The 20,207-nt window shown below is 50.1% G+C and overlaps 1 protein-coding gene across 32 annotated transcripts in view; it reads right to left on the bottom strand.

Moving 5' to 3' along the window:
• The window catches only part of LOC144369124 (mitotic spindle assembly checkpoint protein MAD1-like), a 278,411-nt gene that overhangs the window by 51,025 nt on the left and 207,179 nt on the right, over positions 1 to 20,207 (bottom strand). The window contains exon 14 of one of the 32 annotated variants that reach the window (XM_078028214.1): positions 5,978 to 6,103. The exons of 30 other annotated variants lie outside the window; for them this stretch is intronic. In XM_078028214.1, the coding sequence (XP_077884340.1) occupies positions 6,064 to 6,103 (40 nt within the window). In that variant the 3' untranslated portion in view covers positions 5,978 to 6,063. Of the gene's footprint in view, positions 1 to 5,977; positions 6,104 to 10,134; positions 10,280 to 20,207 lie in introns of those variants that run through there. One more of the 32 variants, XM_078028205.1, reaches the window with a different exon arrangement.

Genomic DNA, 20,207 nt, shown 5'->3' with positions numbered 1-20,207 from the left:
GTCAGCCCAGCGGCACCCCAGGGCAGCACTCACTTGGCCAACTGTGGCCCCTGCCTGGCCCTGGGTCCACACACAGCAGGCCCCCACGCCTCCTCTTCCTTGCCTATCTTTCCTGCTCAGACTGAAGCCCAGGCCACCACTCATGGGCACCATGATGAGTGACATGCATCCAGCCCCCTTCTTCCCTCCAAGCCAGAGCCAGAGATGGAGGCCACAGGCCGGGCTGGCCAGGCTGACCACCAGGAGAGACTGCACTTCTGCGGGGTCAGGGAGGGAGAGACCTAGCTCACCAGCTCCACTGTGTCCTCCACGCCTGGCTTTGATCAGAGCCCGGGACACTGTGGGGCCATGCTCAGGGAGCAGCAGACCCCCATCTTGTGGGGAAAGTCACCCTTGTGTTGCGCAGCCAGAGCCATGTGACATGTAGGTAGTCACCATTCTAGTCTGTGACTGCCCTGCCCATGTCCTGATTCCAGACTGAGCTATATGCACATGTGTGCACACACCACACACATGCACACACACACACACACACACACACACACACACACACACACACACACACTCGTGCCTGCAGGAACATGGGATTTGCTATACATAGGAAGTAACAGCCCATGAGGGTCCAGCATACAGCAGGCTCCGGGACCAGGGCCCCCTCCTGAGAGGGGGCACCTTGGTGGGCGCAGAGAATCCACTATGCCCTGTAATCTGCCAACCCAGTGACAACGTCCAGGCAGTGTGGGAGAGATGAGCCTTTGCTCTCACCTCCAGACAGACCTCGGGGGGCACCCTGGGGGAAGTAGCCCACCACCCTCAGGCCCTCAGCCCATGAGACCCGGGGAGCTGATCCGTCCCTGGAGGTTGGCCTGAGCCTGGGTCCACCTGCTGGAGCTGGCCTCCCCAAGCAGGCTGCCTCTGTCCTTGCTATAGCACCCCACCCCCTGGAGCCCTCTCTGGGCGCTCCCACCTGGGGGACTTCGGATGTCCCCCGGCTCTGGCAGCTCGTGGACTCTATAGAGCAAATCCCCTGTCCCCCATGTGCCTGTGGGCCATGCCCTGCCCTGGACCATGATGGTCTAGGAGAACCTAGTGCCCATCACTCAGGAGTAAGCCAGCATGGCCACAGGGGGACCCTCACTCCCAGGTGGACATTGATGCTGACGGCTGGCCCCAGGCGGGGAGGTTTAGCTGCGGAGGGGACAGTGTGTGTGATGGCCTCCCGGCACAGCAGAGGAAGAGAGAAACCACACCTGAGGACAGAGACTGTTTCCTGGTCTCTCGATGGGAGCCGAGCCAGCCTGGAAGACGCGGGCATGCCACTGCTGGCCTTGAGGACGCGCTGGTGTCCTTGGGGCCTGCAGATCAGGCAGGAGGCGCGTCCCCTCTGGACCTCCAGAAGGCACTGGCCCTGCCAATGCTTTGGTCCTGGGACTTCCGCCCTCCAGAACTGTAAAGTAAGCCCCCGTGACTTCAAGTCCCTCAGCCTGTGGCAGCTTGTGACAGCAGCTGTGGCACATGCTATGGGGCCCTGCTGGCCACGTGGGGATTCTGGCCTTTGCTTAAAGAGAAACGGGAGTCATTTCAAATGCCTCGTGTGGAGAGGGATCCCACGAGGGCACCCTGCCTGTCCTGTGTGGCTGGGGCCCTAGAGCGAGCCTTTGGTCAGTGGCCTGCACCCTGGGCTATTTTGGGGTGTGGGCTCCAGGGCTGGGAGGCAGAGCCACCAGGGCAGCCAGCTCAGGCCGAAGCTGTGGCCTGCCCACAGGCCTGGAGGTCAGTGGAGACGGTGGCCTTGGGCTGCAGGAAGCCCCTCCAGGTGACCTAAGCAGCCAGGCCCCCTCACCACGCCTGGCAGACACAAGACCCTGACCGCTCATAGGCCCCCAGGGTGCAGCTCTTCAGGTGATAGGACCAGAGGCCTCAGAAGGAGCTGGGTGGCCCTGACCTCCTGTGTTTGTTCTCCTGTGACCCAGCCAGTGACAAGGGCCAAGCCAGGGCCATTGAAGGGATCAGAGCTGGCCCCATGGGTCCAGCCCACTGGCATTGACCTTGTTGTCCCTCTACCCTCAGTTTCTGTTTCAATGGAGGGCAGTGAGGACGTCACCATTGGGGGACTCTGTGGGGACTGGAGAGGCAACCAGGGGCCATCCCAGACACAGGGCCTGTGGCGTCCAGAACCATCGGTGCCATTGGGCTCTGCAGCTGCTCCTGAGGACGAGGGAAGCCCAAGCAGCAAAGACGTGGTCAGAGGAGAGGGGCCAGTCTCCAGCTGCCTCTTTGGACAGGGAGGTGGCAGACTCATGGCCCCCGGGTCCCTGGGTCACCCCTCCTTCCTCCAGGGTGGGGCTGCAGTGCGGGGAGTGGGGGGCCAGGGCTAGGGCTCTATATGCGGCCAGGAGGGGAAGCGGCCCCATGTCCTACGTCCCTGGGCTTCCTGGACAAGTGTCAGCTGCTGCCCTGCTGCTCCCCGAGGGTGGGGGGCGCCTATGGAGAAACCAGCGAGCACCAGCCACACAGGAGGCTGCGCTTTTGCGGAGGTGGTGAATGGAGGAGCCTGGAAATGAAGTTCAGGTGGTGGCTCAGGTGCTCCAAGCCCTGGAGGCCCTGCTGTGCCTTTGTCCAGACGCAGTCCATCCATCTGTGCAATTCCAGGCACAGGAACCGAGCGAGCCTGGGAAAAATTAGCATCTCCTCCACACCAGGATCCCCGGGAGCAACGAGTCCCACTCCCTTGCACTTAAAAGGCCACATCTATCTAACAGCGAGGTATTTGTTTCTGTGGGACGCGTTTCGTGCTTCTCCCAGCCCAGGTCCCTGCTGGCACCGGCAGCCCCAGATCCTACTCGACAAGCAGCGGCTCTGCTTCCCAGCGCCTGAACCTGGGGGCCACTCAGAGCCCTTCTGCAGAGGGGACCAAGCTGTCAATCAGCTTAGCACAACCCCGACTCTGGTGGGATGGGAAGGGGTGGAGCAAGGGGGGAGGTGGACTCCCCGTCCAGCACCTTGGGCGGGGACTCCAGGCAGGGACTCCAGGCAGGGGACAGGGACCAACAATAGACCTGAGGGGCCACTTGTAGCAATATGACTGTGGACAGCCCACTGACAGCAACTTCCTCGGCACAGGGCACAATGCTACCCACACCCCATGAGCCACCGTGTGCAGACCCCAGTGCAGCTTGTGCCCAGGAAGGGAGGGGGCCTGAGGAGCTGCCCCTGCCAGGGTGGCTGCCAGGGTTTTAGTCCTAGTTCCCTCCCGACCTGCGGGAGAGATGGGGAGAGCACGTCCCGGCCAGGACGAGCCCAGAAAGGAGAGGGCCGACTGACCGCCCGCACCCAGCCCTCCCTGGCTGAAGGACAATCATATGCATCAGGGAGACCAGTCAAGGCTGGAGCTCGTTTATTGAGGAAGCACACACAGCTGATATAAGGCCCAGGAGCCAATCAGGATAAAGGTCAGCAGGGTGGGGAGAGCTCACGTGTTCACCCATCCTACAGGCAGTGAGGGAGACGGAGCTGCCCACGAGGGCGGAAGGGTTCTGAGCCTATCCTGGAGGTGGTCTGATTTTTCATCACAACCCACGATGACGCCTTCTGGCTGATCGCCAGGCGCCATCTTAGCCATGTGTGGCCTCAGAACCGGGAAGTGAGCATCAGTCTGCAAGTCAGGTTTCCTCTTCCCCATCTCTGATGTGACGTGCCCTACATCTCCCCCATTTTGTTTTATTGGCCGGTGTCTACCTTTCACTGGAGAGTGTGCCTGTCTTAGGTTGTCCCCCTCTGGGGCTCTTACCTGTCACTGACTACCACTCTGGCTCTTCAGGCAGTTCACCTGCAGGATCGGCAGACCCAGTGGGAAACCTCAGGGAGGGGAGGTGACTTAGGCCTATGAAGAAGACCCTCTTGCCTCTGACTTACACCTGCACATCCTGGTAGGGCCCACGGCCAACCTCACAGGGCTCCCAGTCAGTATCTCGTAAGACGGCCTATCGCTGCCGGACCACCATCAATTGAACAGCTTTGGCTCATTCCGACGGTTTTCAAGGTCTTTTTAACCTTTTAATCTTATCTTGAACAATACCAGAGCGACTGGCATAGAAGCAGCACTTCTCCTGAAGGAACTGGCACAGTCCTCCCTCTCTGGCCATAAGCAGGTCCAGGCCATGATGGTTTTGGAGGACTACTGCAGCCAAGGAGTCGAGTTGAGATTGCAGGTCCAAGATAGGGCTGCAACATGGTGCATGTCACCTATCATCCGCTGAGAAAGCTTATTGTACATCTGCGAAGAAGTACTGAGGCCAGAGGTCCAGTACCCATCCCCGTGGCCACCCGCAGGCCCAACAGCAAAGGAACAGCATGAATGGCTCTTTGGGGCCTGGAAAGGGAATCATCACCAGCAGTATAGGCAGGGACTGGTCATTAGGGAGGATCCCAGTGTCAGGAGGAGGACCACCACAGTGCAGACCCCCTCCAATTACCCAGTAGGACACCGTGCGCCATATCCCCACAAAGGAAGGCAGTACCCTTAGGAGGACAGAGCATACCACCTACTGATCCGTCAAAAAACCTATTGCCTCCACACCAGAGGGAATTCAACGTCCCCACATCTAGAGTGCTGTCTCTAGTGAGACAGATGACATTAGGCATGGTCACCAAGGGCAAAAGGACTTCTGAGTGGGGTGGGAGTATAGGGCATCTACTACGGAGAGGTGAGGTTATATTCCACCAAACAGGAATGGCAGTAGCCTTTAAGGGCCCATTCCTTCCTGGGGGCAGGGGCATATAAGGACCAACAAATTGGCTTACCACCACTTACAGCATCAAAGTGTGCCTCCCCACAGCATGTATCCCCCAACAAACATGAATGCCACGAGGGAGACAATGAGGAGTCCAGTCACAACCAGGCAAAGCGTCCAGAATGGTCTTTTCATTTCAAATGAGAAAATAAAGAATCATACCTCAAGAGGGGGTGCTCTTGGGAAATCACTTTTGTTCTGGCAAACAGTATTTTAGATCTCTAGCGGGGACCCAAATTGGACTTGGCTCCCCAATCGGGAATCACATCCAAATCCCCTCCCTACACTAATGAGGGGATCAGCACCGTGCTATGATCCAGTAAGGGGTCCCTCCATCGGACCTCTACCTTTAAATAAGGTGTCTGATTAGACCAATGTCTCTGGAAAGCAGTCAGAGGTTGCTCTTTGGAAAAATTTGAAATAATGTAAGCATGGCTGACCTTAATCGCTCATGGGGGTTGCTTCCGCCTTTTTGTTTTATTAGTTGGTCCTTTAAGGTAATCTCCCTCTTCCTCACCAATTGTTCTGCTCGGTCCCAGGTGGCCAATCCAAAAGACTGGCATCCACCAACCTGGGTGCAGTGTGTGCCAAGGTTTCCCAGTCCTTTCGGCCTGGGCATCTGAGATCTCTAAACCTCGCCTTTTGAGCCTGAATCTCAGCGCTTTAAGAGCCAGAGCACCATGCTTAGTGTGAGATTTCCCCATCTCTTCAGGGAGACCCTGACCTCGGAACTCGCTTGGCTTGGCTCCCTGATACTTTCACTTTGGTGAACCGACTTCTCCATGTCCCTGTTCGGGCGCCAGATGTCGGGGGTTTTAGCCCTTGTTCCCTCCCGACCTGCGGGAGAGATGGGAAGAACACGCCCCGGCCAGGATGAGCCAAGAAAGGAGAGGGCCGACTGACCGCCCGCACTCAGCCCTCCCTCGCCAGAGGACAATCAGTCGCATCAGGGAGACCAGTCAAGGTGGGAGCTCGTTTATTGAGGAAGCACACACAGCTAATATGAGGCCCAGGAGCCAATCAGGATAAAGGTCAGCAGGGTGGGGAGAGCTCACATGTGCACCCATCCTACAGGCAGTGAGGGAGACGGAGCTGCCAACAAGGGCGGAAGGGTTCTGAGCCTATCCTAGAGGTGGTCCGATTTTTCATCATAACCCACGATAACGCCTTCTGGCTGATTGCCAGGCGCCATCTTAGCCATGTGCGGCCCCAGGACTGGGAAGTGAGCATCAGTCTGCAAGTCAGGTTTCCTCTTCTCCATCGTAGGTTTCTATTTCTCTGATGTGACGTGCCCTACAGGCAGCCAATACCTAGAGACAGCGAAGGCCTTTGGCGATGGCACCTGTCCCTGGCACCTGCTCTCTCCTCCCTGCCGCCAGGGGCTGGTGGCCTTCCTCTGCCATGCCCTGAGGCCAGCAGAGTGGAGTGGCTATGCATGTTGGGAGACCTCAGAAACCAGGAGCCCCTGGAGGCCTTTCCCAAGAGCCCACCCCCACCTGCTCTTCTGACTTACAGCCAAGGTCCACCTGTCCTGGGCGTACCAGGCCAGATACAGAAACAACCCTGTCCCACACAGGATCCTTAACCACAGCACAGGTGGCTCTGTCCTCGTCCCTCCCGGCATGTACCTATGCGAGGTGCCCTGCCTGCGTCTCTGTGAGTGACGGGTTCTCTCCTCAGTCTTCTCCTTGTCAGTCTCACATCTGAGTAAACCAGACCGAGGCCAGCCCAGCGGCCGCCCTCCCTCCCACACGTCCACAGGCAGATGCCGGCAAGAAGACCTGCAAAGGGCACGGCTCCGCACAAGCTTCCTCCTGGGAGGCCGAGGGGCAGGGACAGAAGAGGAACCCTTCCCTGGTCCTCCTCCAGGGAACGTGGCACTCTCCCGCTGGACCACAGCGACCTGGCAAGGGCTTCTTTTCACCCTCTGGCGGGTCCACCTGGCCTTTTTCCTTCCCCCTGTAGGAGGCTGATTCAAACACGGAGCCCCAGGCGAAGGGCTCACCAGGCTCATGCAGAACCAAACACTCCGAGTGGATGTGACATGGGCAGGGCTGGGCAAGCCACTTGGGGACATGGGGTTCCCACAGAGGGAGAGCTCAGTCTCTGTCCTCAGTTAGAGTGAGAGGTGCCCCCAGGAGGAGGGTCACTGGGGACCTTTGGTGTTGGCACCTGTCCCTGGCACCTGCTCTCGCCTCCCTGCCGCCAGGGGCTGGTGGCCTTCCTCTGCCATGCTCTCAGGCCAGCGGCGTGGAGTGGCCCTGATGGTGGGAGACCTCAGAAACCAGGAGCCCCAAGTCAGCCTGTCTCCTGTGAGCTGCTCCTGTCAGGAGTCTTGGCCACAGTGGGAGAAAGCCAGCTGCCAGCCACCAGCCTGTCTGAGCCCCAGGACTCCAGGCTGTAGCCCAAGTCCTGCAGCCTGGGGCTTCCCTGTGACTGCCCCAGCTTTGAAACTGAAAGTCCCACAGCCTAAAGTCCCCTGAGGACTGGGCACACTAGGATGCCGGTCACGCTGCTGCAGGCCTTCCTGGAGAAGGGCTTCAGGTCACAAGGTGCTGGTGAGCAGAGGGCCTGTGTCCAGGAAGCCTATGCCCCTGTTCTGCAAGAAACCCAGAGCTCACTTCCCTCAGCCTCACTTCCCTCCCCCAGGCCAGTGTCTCAAGTCCCTCTGCTCCTCGGAGTACCATCCTGGCTGATGGGCCTGGACTCAGCACTGTCCCGGGTCCCAGGAGACAGACGGGGGCAGCTTGAATGCTCTCCGGGGCTCTCACGGCTGGTTTTCTCTTTATTAGTCGCAGACGTTTTTCTCTGCACTCCCTGAAGCAATTGCTGCTGATCTCCTCTGAGACCCTGAAGGCTTTTCCCTTTGACTCCCGGTTCAGGGAGCTTGGCCCTGACCAGGGCTGGTGGCTGCACACTGGTAGCTCCACATTGGCAGCGGAGGCTGGCTGGGGACACTGGGCCCCGCCTGGCCTGGCCTCCAGGTGGCCAGGCCTTGTTGCTGCATGGCTGGTGAGCAGCACAGGATTGACCTGGTCCTCAGCACACTCACTCACGCCCCAGGTCATGACCCAGCTCCCACCAGTGAGCAAGTGCTGGCCAGCCTGTCCTGCGACCACTGACTCAGACCCAGGGAGACGGACGCCTGCCTGGGAGGACTGCCCTCCCGGGCACTTTGAAACCTCAGGCAGATGGCAAATAGGGTGTCAGCAGAGATTTCCATCAGGGGCCCTTCAAAGGGCACCCCAAGGCCCTGGAGAGGGGTTTCAGGGTCACAAGGTGCTGGTGAGCAGAGGGCCTGTGTCCAGGAAGCCCTGTCCCCTGGGGGTACCATGTCATCTCTCACTCTGACCCTGGCCTCTGGGAAAACCAGCACATTTCAGACATGCCCAGAGCCCACGCAGGTAGATCAAGGGAGGCTGGACATCCACAAGACCAACATTTGCTCCAATCTTTGGATGTATTTGTATCTTCTCATATTGGCAGTTTCACAGAGTCTCTTGTTTGGGCTTTCAATAGCCAAGCATTGAGTCTGTGGAGTCAGCAGTCCCACCTAAACCCACATGTTTTAACTCATACAAGAGAGATTTTTAGTACCACCACCACCACCATTACCACCACCTCCATCACCACCACCATCACCATCATCACTATCACCATCACCATCATCACCATTACCACCACCACCAACACCAACATTATCACCACCACCACCACCAACATTACCACCACCACCACCACCACCATCATCAACATCACCATCACTATCACCATCATCACCATCACCATCATCACCACCACCATCATCACCACCACCACCATTACCACCACCACCACCTCCACCACCACCACCATCATCAACACCACCACCACCACCATCATCACCACCACCATCATCACCACCACCACCACCTCCTCTACCACCACCACTACCACCACCACCACCTCCACCACCACCGCCACCACCACCACGTCCACCACCACCACCACCACCAACATTACCACCACCACCACCTCCACCACCACCACCACCATCACCACCACCATCATCACCATCACCATCACCATCACCATCACCATCATCACCATCACCATGTTCACCACAACCCCATCATCATCTCCACCACATTCATCACCATCATCACCACCACATTCACCACCACCACCACCACCATCATCACATCACCATCACCGTCATCACCATCACCATCATCACCACCATCACCATTACCATCACCGTGATCACCATCACCACCATCAACACCACTACCACCACCACCACCATCACCATCACCGTCATCACCATCACCATCACCATGTTCACCACAACCCCATCATCATCTCCACCACATTCATCAGCATCATCACCATCACCATCATCACCACCACCACCACTACCATCACCATCACCACCATAATCACCACTATCACCATTACCACCATCATTACTACCATCACTCCCACCACCACCACCTTCACCACCACCACGTCTTCTTGGCCATCATAGTACACCACCTTATCAGCATTTGGCTCCATTTCCCACGGGCCCCCTGTGGGGTTAAGCTCTGGACACCACAGTGGGGACTGGCTTGCTATGTCCCTTCCAAATGCTCTGTTCCTCTCTGCCTTCCTCCTACCCTCTCAAATAAGCAAGTGCTCTGGGATAGGCCACTCAGGGCCTGCTCTGGGGACAGCCCAAGAGCCCCCCAGGTTGCCGTCAGGGTCGAGTGCGCTCGCTTGAGGAGAGCTTGGCCTACGGGAAGATCGGAAGACCTGGAGTGTCGTTGGTCTGGAGAAGTCAGGAGCCCCGCACTGGGTGACACTGTGGGATGTACGGGCCGTGAGCAGAGGGCTCGGGAAGCTCTCCGCACACCGCCTCTGGTCTGATTCCTGGTGGGTTTGTCATCTCCTCCCTTCCAGTGAGTCTGTCTCGTGGATTCTGGACCCCAGCACCCCGGGGAGCTGGTGCAGTGCTAGGAAGAAGCGCTGACCCTTCTCAGCGGCCCCACCTGGGTTCTCCCTGCCCAGAGTCACCCAAGAGGCCTGTGGAGCATCTCTAGGCACAGCCCTGAGCCACCTGGAGCTTGCCCTCGGCCTCCCCGGCCCTTTCCTCCTCCTCGCTTCCAAAATGGCATCATGGTGGCCACCCTGGGAGCCTGGGCAGCAAGCACATAGCCACACGCTCAGGGAACCTACCCTGCAGCAGCCACGCCACCTGCTGTGAGCTCGCTGCCTCCCACGGAGCCCTCAGCCACAAAGGTGACAGGCTTCACAGTGAGTGGCACACGGGAGCACAGCCGCTCCCTCTATGGGAGTCCTGTGCCACGTGGGGATGCCCATCCCCCGGGTGTTCTGCTCACTGGAGACGGCGGGTCCGCTTGGTCTCCTGGGCAGCCAGTGTCCCTGGTTCAGCAGGTGGCAGATGGTGACGGCTCCTTTCCCTGCCCCCGCTCCCCTCACCGCTCACAGAGAGCAGAGTTTGGAGACTGGGGTGCAAGAAAACTGTTAGAGAGAGCAGAGGTTGGAGACTGTGGTGCATAAAGACTGTTGCAGAGATCAGAGATTGGAGACTGGGGTGCAGAAGGATCCTTGGAAAGAGCAGATTTTGAAGACTGGGGTGCAGAAGGCCTGCTACAGAGAGCAGAGTTTGGAGACTGAGGTGCAGAAACACTGTTACAGAAACTAGAGGTTGGAAATTGGGGTGCAGAAGAAACGTGACAGAGACCAGAGTTTGGAGACTGCGGTATAGAAAAACTGTTACAGATCGCAGAGGTTGGAAACTGGGATGCAGAAGGACTGTTGATTTTCAAACATATAAAGACAGAGGAATTCTTTGCTAGCAAAACTGCTCTCCAAGAAATGATAAGGGCAGCCCTTGGGCAGGCAGGAGGAGGTAGTGGATGAAAACAAGGATCCAAGCACAGGAGTGAGGAGCAGTGGATACAGGGCAGATATTGGGGGTTTTCATAGCTTTAAAAAAAATTAAATCATTAACAAAAACATACTGAATTTAAGACAATAGAAGTAAAATGTACAACAGTAGCATACATCAAGGAGAAGATGACAGCAGTGTGGTGGTTATGAAGTAACAGTGAAAAAAATTTTTTTGAATCACTGAATTTTTTTTTAAGGGAAGAAAAACAGGAACAAAGAAGAGATGGGACAAAGAGTGAGAAAGAAAAAGAAAAGATGGCAAGATGGAACCTACTCATTTCAGTAATTGTACTAAATGTAAATGCGCCTACCACCCCAACTAAAAGGCAGAGACCATGAAATTGGATTAAAAGGTATCACCAGTTATAGACTTTTGACTACAACACACTTAAAATATGAAACACAAAAAGAAATAATGCTGTCACTAGGAAACCAAGAAGTGAAAGTGAACAGGCTGCTTCAAGCAGACAATGCACTTCAGAGTATAACCTACTGCCAAGTAGGCTGCTTCCCAGAAGTGAAAAGATCCCTGAAGGAGAGGAGAGGGTATATGATCTGGAGCACATAAGTACAAACAAAACAACTTCACAAGAAATGAGCAAAACCAACAGGGCAGTGGGAGAAATCAACACGTCCTTAGTCAGGGTCACTACATAACTAGCCAAATCAGGGAACAGACACTTGAAAACATTATCAACAGTCTGACTTTCATAAAATTTACACCTACTCATCTGTAACAGCAGAATACACATTCTTATCAAATGTTCTCTAAAAATTTTCCAAGTTAGATTACATACTAAACCATAAAAAAAGGCTCAATATGTTTAGGAGGAATTGAGTAGCTCTAGTATGTTCTGACTGTATTCAAATTCCCCAGAAACTAGTACCAGAGAGCTATCTGAAAAATATGACTTACACAGCATCCAAATCCATGAAAACTAAGAGAGAATATGACCAGGTCATGGAAGATGTACACTGACACCTGCAAGTGCTACCAAGAGTCTACGATCACCTATGAATTGGAGAGAAAGACCCTGCTTACAATTGGGAAAACCATCGTGGTTAGTAGTATACTTCTTCTGACATTCATCTACAGAATCACATCAATGCCAATCAAAATCTCACAGGTTTCTTTGTACAAATCAACAAGCTGATTCTAAAATTCCTATAGAAATGTAATGAACTTAGATTAATCAAACAAAAAGAAAATGAAAGCAGAGGACTATCTAATTTCAATGAGTTACATTAAAGTTAAGTCATCAAAATAGTGTGGCACTGACCTGAGACAAATACATGCACACACACACACACACACACAATATATTTTCTTTTTGTGTTGTTTTTCAGCACTAGGAATTAAACCCATGGCCTCATGTATGCTAGGCATATGCTGTACCACAGAGCCACCAAAACCTATTTTTGATAAATAGATGAAGGCAATCCAATGTAGAAAAAAATGGTCTTTTCATTTGAAACAAATGTGTTTTCCTAAAGGGAAAAATAAAAACTGAAATCCATACATATCATGTACAATATTAAAAAATTTTTTATGTAAACAAACCTATATGTAAAACCAACAATTTGAAAATTGCTAATACAGAAGAAAAATTCTGTAGATTTTTATAAATAAAATACAAATCAAAACAAGACAAAACTGAGTGATGCATGGTGACACACACCTGTAATCCCAGTGACTGGGGAAGCTGAGGCAGGAGGATCTCAAGTTTGAGGCCAGCCTCAGCAACCTAGTGAGACCCTCTGCAACTTAGCAAGACCTTATCTCAAAAAATAAAAAGGGCTGGGGATGCACCTCAGTGGTAAAGCAATCCTGGGTTCAATCCCCAGTACCAAAAACAAAACAAAGCACGAAAACAAACAAATGCAAAAACAACCGAAAAAACTGGACCTCATCAAAAACAAAAACTCTTTGAAAAGCAAAATAAGTATCTTACAAAGAACTTCTACCCAAAATATATAAAGAACTCTAACTCAATAAGAAAACAAGTAATCAAGAATGAAATAGAAGATTTGAACACACACACTTTACCAAGAAGATGTATAGATAAACCATGAAAAGGTGTCCAACATCATTAGTTATTAGGGAAATGGACGTTAAAGCCACAATGAGACACTGCTACACACCTGTCGGAAGGACTGAAAGTAAGACCTACCACACCAGATGCTGGTGAGGAGCAACTGGACCACCCAGTGCCAGTGTGAAGGAGACAGGTTACACCGCTGTGGACGAGAGGCAGGCAGTTTCCCAGGTCAAACACATAATCATAGTCATTGCACAATTAGATATTTGCACTAGAGAAAAGAAAGTATTTCTGTACAAGGACTTTATTTGTAATATAAAGCTGTTTTAGAGGCGTAGGCAAAAACTGGGAGAAATCTAATGTCCATCAACAGAGGAATGTATAAACAAACTGTATATCTACGCAACAGAAGACTACTCAGCAGCAAAAACAATCACTGTCTGTGCATGTGGTCCTAATGCAAAGTAAACATGCTGAGTGAAAGAAGCCAGACAGAAAAGAACACGTCATGTGGTTTCATTCCGCTAGAAACTTATACAATGTCAATCAATCTACAGAGACCGAAAACTGATCAGTAGGTGTCAGGGAGTATGAAAGAGAAAGAGGAGGGGAGGGATTACAACCCAGCAAGAGGAAATGTTTGGGGGTTCCCTGTCCCAGGTGTGGTGATGGCCCACATGGTGTGCATGTGTGTGAAAACTCAGCACAGCATCCAACCCAGGATGTGCTTTTAGAAGCAGAGCCATTAGTCAGAGGGTGTGCACCTCTCTCATCTGATGGGCCCCACCAAATGCCCTTCCGAGGAGTCAGGGGGTATCCTTGCTCACTCTAGTGCCCTAAGCACAGATGACTCTGGCTGCAGCCCAAGGCAGCCCTGACTTGCTGGAAACAACATGCAGGGTGAGATGTGCTATGTGCCACAGGTGACAGTTACCTACAGATTCACGTATGTGAAGTACATACATTATTTGGTCATTGCTGTCACTCCCCAGCTTAAAAAGGGAAACTGAGACTTGTGAGGTTATGTGGCAGGCCTGATCACTAGGCTGGTGAAGAAGGCCTGGCAGATGGCCTCAGGTTGACACTCTGGCTGCTGTACCGCAGGGTTTCCCATGATGACTCTATGGGCATGTGGCACAAACAGCCTCTGGGGCCATTCCAAGAAGGATCTTCTGCAGGGAGGCACTTCTCACTTTAGGAGAAGCTGAGAAGGACCCCTCAGGATGACATGCTAAAATTGGATAGTGTGCATTCTGAAGCTGCATAGGCAGAAGGCCTTGAGGGCTAAATGTCATTAAGCCACACTGGAAGCTACAGACATATCTGAATAGAATGGCTGGCCACACTCCATCCCAGCGAGCTGTCAGAGGGCAGACCCACATAAGACAAATTTGTTTGCTCATTTGAAAAGGGTGTGCTTTCTGTTGCAACCTACCTTTTCAGGCAAACTATTACCTCGCAGAGAGAGAGGGAGCAAAAAAGCAATAACGCATAACAAGTATAGTCACGTGCCATAGAGCCACTGGGATGGTCCTGTAAGATCACATTGCCTTGTGATGTCACAGCCTTCCAGTTCATATAAACGCAGCCTGATGTTCACTTCTTGATAAGAGAGCTAACGACACAGTTTTCAGAACACATTCAGTCACTAAGCGATACAGAACTGCACGCTTATGCACATTTGTTCAAAAGCTCATTGTGCTGCCCAGCTGGCCTCCTCCTTGTGGACCCTGGCCACCTGTTACATATAATAAGCTGTCTCCTACTGAGTTAAGACTAGAAACAAGACAGATGCCATCAAGAGCTGAGGTTTTTCAATGCAGGCTTAAGTGTGGAGCGCTGAAGGATGAGGGTGAAGTACTGATGAGGAGGTGCAGCTTCTGTGGTTTACTGCAATGGGAAAGAGTTGACCCAGGAGGCACAGTGCATTCCCTGGAGCCCCAGAGTAAGCACAAAAGTTAAACAGAGAAAAGAGTCCAGGGCATCACAGTGAAATTTAGATGGAACGCCAAAAGTGGCCCAAATAACCGAGCAGAAAGCAGGAGGTGTGAGCAGACTCAGGCAACACAGAGGAAACAAATAATATACGGCAACGCTGAGCACGAGTGCCAAGATGGGATTCCGAGACGGCCAGCTGCATTCGGTACACGCAGACCCAAGCAAAGAGAAACTGACCCAGCACAAGGACAGAACTGTCTATGTTGTGTGGACACCAGCGGTGTGGGCAGGCTGAGAAGGCCTGTATGCACCCACACCTGGTACCCCACTGTGCTTTCCAAGCACCCTCTGCAATAAGAAGACCCAGGCCTGCAAGGAAGGGGCAGCTCCTGCAGCTGGGCATTAGGAGCCTGGGTCCCTCAAGGTATCAATGTAAGGAAGAACAGCTCAGGAGACAAAAGAGGGGGATAAGAGCAGCAAACTACAGAGTAGACTGTGACATACTGGACTGTGACATAGGAAATCTGTATCCACCCATGCAGGAGACACGGCTGCTGTACATAAGGATTCCAAACAACATGCTCCCTGCCCCACGGCCCCAAAGCCTTGGCACTCTGCACAGGAGACCACAAGTACCACCTGCACCAGGTACCCTGATTTCCAGGGGGATTGGAGACCAAGGCAGGAGGATGGCAAATTTGAGGCCAGCATCAGCAACTTAGGAAGACCCTATCTCAAAATAAGAAATAATAAAAAGGGCTTGGGAAGTAGCTCAATGGTAGAGCACTTGTCCAGCATGTGCGAAGATTTGGGTACAACCCCTAGTACTGTCAAAAACAAAAAGGAGGAAGAAAACAAGCACCTACCTTAGGAAGTTAAAGGGGGAAAAAATAAACCTAAAGCAAGCTGAAGGAAAACTATACTATAAAACAAATATCAATGAAATTGAAAATGGAAAAACAATAGAGGAAAAAAAAATTAAAGAATCTGAAAACTAGTACTTTAAATAGACCAATCCAATTGTAAAGTCCCAACAAGGCTGAAAAAGAAAAAAGACACAAAGTCATGATATCAGAAATGAAAAAGGTTTCTATTGCAGACTGCAAAATAAGACATATGAATGGCCAACAGGTTTATGAGAAAATGCTCATTATCAATTGTCAGCAATCATCAGAGAAATGCAAATCAAAACCTCATAGAAGCATCATCTCACACCTGCTGGAATGGCTATTTTCAAAAGGACAAAAGATAACAACTGCTGGTAAAGATGAGGAGGAAAGGGAACCCATATTCACTGTTGGTGGGAATATAAATGAGTATAGCCATTATGAACAAAGGTATGGAAATTCCTCAAAAAATTAAAAATAGAATTACCATATGATCCAGAAATCCCACTACTGGATCCATGCACAAAATAAAGGACATGAGTATGCCATAGAGATATCTGCACAACCGTATTTACTACAGGACTATTCATGTTGAGAAATGGAAAGAACTAAATTGGGGCAACCGCACTGGAAAGCAGTATAGAGATTCCTCAAAAAACCAGAAATGGAACCACTATTTGACCCAGCTCTCCCACTCCTTGGTATATATCTAAAGGATGTAAAATCAACATACTACAGTGACACAGCCACGTCAATGTTTATAGCAGCTCAGTTCACAATAACTAAACTATGGAACCAACCCACGTGTCCTTCAACAGATGAATTGGTTCAATCTGGTACAAAAAAAAAAATCTGAACCCAGGGCAGCAGGCCCTGGAAGTAGAACTGTGGTTACCAGGGGCTGGGGGATGAACGGGAGGTGCTGATCAAAGGATACACAGGCGTGGGAAGCTCAGGGACCTACTCTACACCATGGTGACCACAGCCAAGAACAACAAATGTATCAAACACACGTAAAGACTGCTGAAAGGACAAATTTTAATTGTTCTTACCACACACATATACACACACACAAAAAAAGAAAAAAAATCCTGCAATATTGTTTAGGAATAAAAAGGAATGAAAGATATCCAGATCAGTCAGAAAGATCAGTAAGAAAGAAAAGGAACTAGCCTGGTCCAGTGGTACATGACTGCAATCCCAGCAACTTGGGAGACTGAGGCAGGAGGATCACAAGTTTAAGGCCAACCTGGGCAATTTAGTGAGACCCTGTCTCTAAATAAAAAATGAAAAGTAAGTCCAAGGATGTAGTTCAGTGGTAGAGCAAGTGCTTCACATACAAGAGGCCCTGGGTTCAATCCCCAGTTCCACTAAATAAATAAACAATCAGGACTGAGCATGTGGCTCAGGTGGTAAAGGACCTCTGGTTCCAATCCTTAATGAAAAAAAAGGTGGGGAAAAGGAGACGAACAACACTATAAATCACTTAGATCATAAAGACATACACCTAACAACAGAATAGCCATTCTTCTTAAGAGCATGTGGAATATTCTACAGAATAGATCACATATAAAACCTTGAAACAAGTCTTAAGTTAAACTTGTTAATGTAATGGAATTACTGCAATGAAATTAGAAATCAATCACAGAAGGAAAATAAAAAGCTCATAAATAGGTGGATATTAAACAACACTCTTAAACAACAATGGGTTGAAGATGAACTCACAAGGGAAATTAGAAAATACCTGGAGACCAAAACCAAGAAGGAAAGTTACAGCTATAAATCCTAAATTAAAAAAGGAAGCTCTCAAGTCAATAATCTAACAGTATGGCTTTAAGAAACTAGAAAAAAGAAGAGCAAATTAGCTCAAATCCAGCAGAAAGAAAAAAACAATAATGATCAGAGCGGAGATGAGCAAGACCGAGGACAGAAATGCAATAGAGAAATACATAGACCCAATAGCTGATGATTTGAAAAGGTCAATTAAATTGGCAAATCTTTCCCAGATTGACTAATAAAAAAGAGAGAAGATTCAAATTATGAAATTCAGAAATGAGGGAGGGGACATTACTACTGGTTTCACTGAAATCAAAAGGATTATAAGAGAATACATAAACACATATAAAAACAAATGTGAAAACTGAGACACAAATGAAGTCCAAGAAATACAAACTACCAAAACTGACACAAGAAGAAATAGAAAATATCAACAAATCCATAAAAAATACAGAGATTATATCAGTAATCAAAAGAGGACCAGATTGCCTCACTGTTGAGTTCTACCAAACATCCAAAGAATTAACACTCATACTTCCCAAACTCTTCCAGAAAGCTCATGAGGAGGGAACCCTGCCTGATTTGGTCTGAGAACAGCATTATGCTCACACTGAAGTCAAAGATTAGCTAAAGAAAACTGAGATCGACAACCTTGATGAATACAGGCATGAAATCCTTAACCCCAACTCAGCAAACTGGAAGGGGTGCTACCAGGTGTGCACAGCTGTCTCAATATCTGGAAACCAGCCAGTGTAACACCCAACATTAATAGAATAAAAGTCTCCTCTAAGTGGAGGCAGAAAAAGCACTTGACTAAATCCATCTCCCCTTCACAAGAAACACACAAAACAAACAGGAACAGAGGGGCTTCCTCAACATGATAAAGGGCATTTTTTTCCAAAACCTCATAGCTGACATCAATCCCAACATCGAAAGACTGCAAGCTTTCCCCTAAGATCAGGAATAAGGCAAAACGGCCCATTTCTATTACTTCTATTCAACACAGCCAGAGCAATTAGGCAAGACGAAGAAATAAAAGGCATCCAGCACACAAGAGAATGTAAACTGTTGTATTCAAGATGCCATACAAACACCACACATAATCTGCAAAAAAAAAAAAAAGAAAGAAAGAAAGAAAGAAAGAAAGAAGAAAACCCGGTTAATCAAAGAATTTGGCAAAGCTGCAAGATCCAAAGTCAACATGCAAAATAAAAAAAAAAAAATCACTTGTATTTCCATACACTAGCCATGAACAATCTGAAAAGGAAATTAAGAAAATTCCATTTACAATGGCATCAAAAAGAACAAAATACTCAGGAATTAATTTATCCAATGTGATATTAGATCAGACCCTAAAAACTACAAACACTGCTAAAAGAAAACCCAAATAAATTTAAGACACTAGTGTTCAGGGACAGGAAAACTTATTGAGATGTCAGAAGCAGCAAAACAATCCAGAAAAGAGCAGTAAATCTGAAGATGCGTGCCATCTGATCCCAAAGCTTCCTGCAAAGTCACAGTGATCAAGAAGGGTGGACTTGTGCACACTGGCAATCAGGACGCTCAAGTACGTGATGCTGTGATGCTGTGTGGACGTCGCAAGCCTCAAGAGGTGACAGCAGAGGATTTGTCTCCCAGGACAGCAGGGCTGGGGAGCAGAGCAGTGGTGGGCGGAGCAAGAGGCACAAGGAATGAGCAAAAGGGAGAGCAAGGGCTTGGGAGGTGATGAAATTATTTTGTTCTCTGATTATGGGGTGATTAAAATTCACCATTAAAAAACAGTAACTTTACTACATAACGATTGAAAAAAATTAAGATGATCCTAGGACATGTCCTAAAACCTACTGTGTAGTGATCACATAATCTTGTACACACCTCTCAGAGCGTGACCATGGTGTGGGTGGAGTTGGGAGGAGAGTGATCACTGATGTTCTGCAGAAATGGATGCATGTAGTGATAGGAAAAGGTAGACTGAATTTGGCTTTTTTCATTCTTTCTTTATTTGGTACTGGTGATGAACCCTGGGGTGCTTTACTACTGAGCTACATCCCTAGCTCTTTTTAAGACAGGGCCTCAAACTTGCAATCCTCCTGCCTCGGCCTCCTGAGTCACTGGGATTACAGGTGTGCACCATCACACCCAGCTGCTTTTCTCATTGTTTTAGAGTTCAGAAGATGATATGTGTCTTAAGACCTGCTCTTTCACAGACAATTGCCACCACCCAACTCTCAATACTGCTGGTTAAACCACGCTTGAAAATGGATGTACTCCACTGTATGGAACCCAGGCCTCCATGAAGTGAGCATCTTTCTTAGAAACTGTCCTGGGATGGTGTAAGAAGGCAAGAATGCACATGTGGGATGTGGCCCACGGGGTGCACCAAATAAGCGGCAGCAGGCAACTTATTACAATTTTGTTACTGACAGCTACTACTAAAGTGAGTAGTTGTCACCATTTTCAGAAACAGAATGATCAGAATCCTGGAAGCAACCAGACTCCCGTAGTCAAATAAAGATAGGCTCTAGGGACAGAGCACCTAAGTCCAACATGCCAGCAGTTTGCCCATGAAGATGCCATGGTTCCTGAATAGCTGAGAGCACGAAGTCACTGAAGCTCAGAAGGGGTTAATGGACCACACAGTGGAGCAAACTATATGGCAACACAAAAGGTCTGAGAAAGCAGAGAAGGTGCTAATTTGTAACATAAGGAGGAGAAACAGCCTTCAATCATCTGCTTCACTTTTCAAATATATACAGAAATGGAAAAACAAAGCCTTGAGCTTTACGACAGTGACTTGAACGGGTTCATTAACGCGCACTCCCTCAAAATGCTGCAAAATC

Source organism: Ictidomys tridecemlineatus, chromosome 12 (assembly GCF_052094955.1).
Source record: "Ictidomys tridecemlineatus isolate mIctTri1 chromosome 12, mIctTri1.hap1, whole genome shotgun sequence".
Taxonomy (NCBI): Eukaryota; Metazoa; Chordata; class Mammalia; order Rodentia; family Sciuridae; genus Ictidomys; species Ictidomys tridecemlineatus.
The sequence above is the reverse complement of the archived record's forward strand: the minus strand, read 5'-3'. Positions and strand labels throughout refer to the sequence as shown.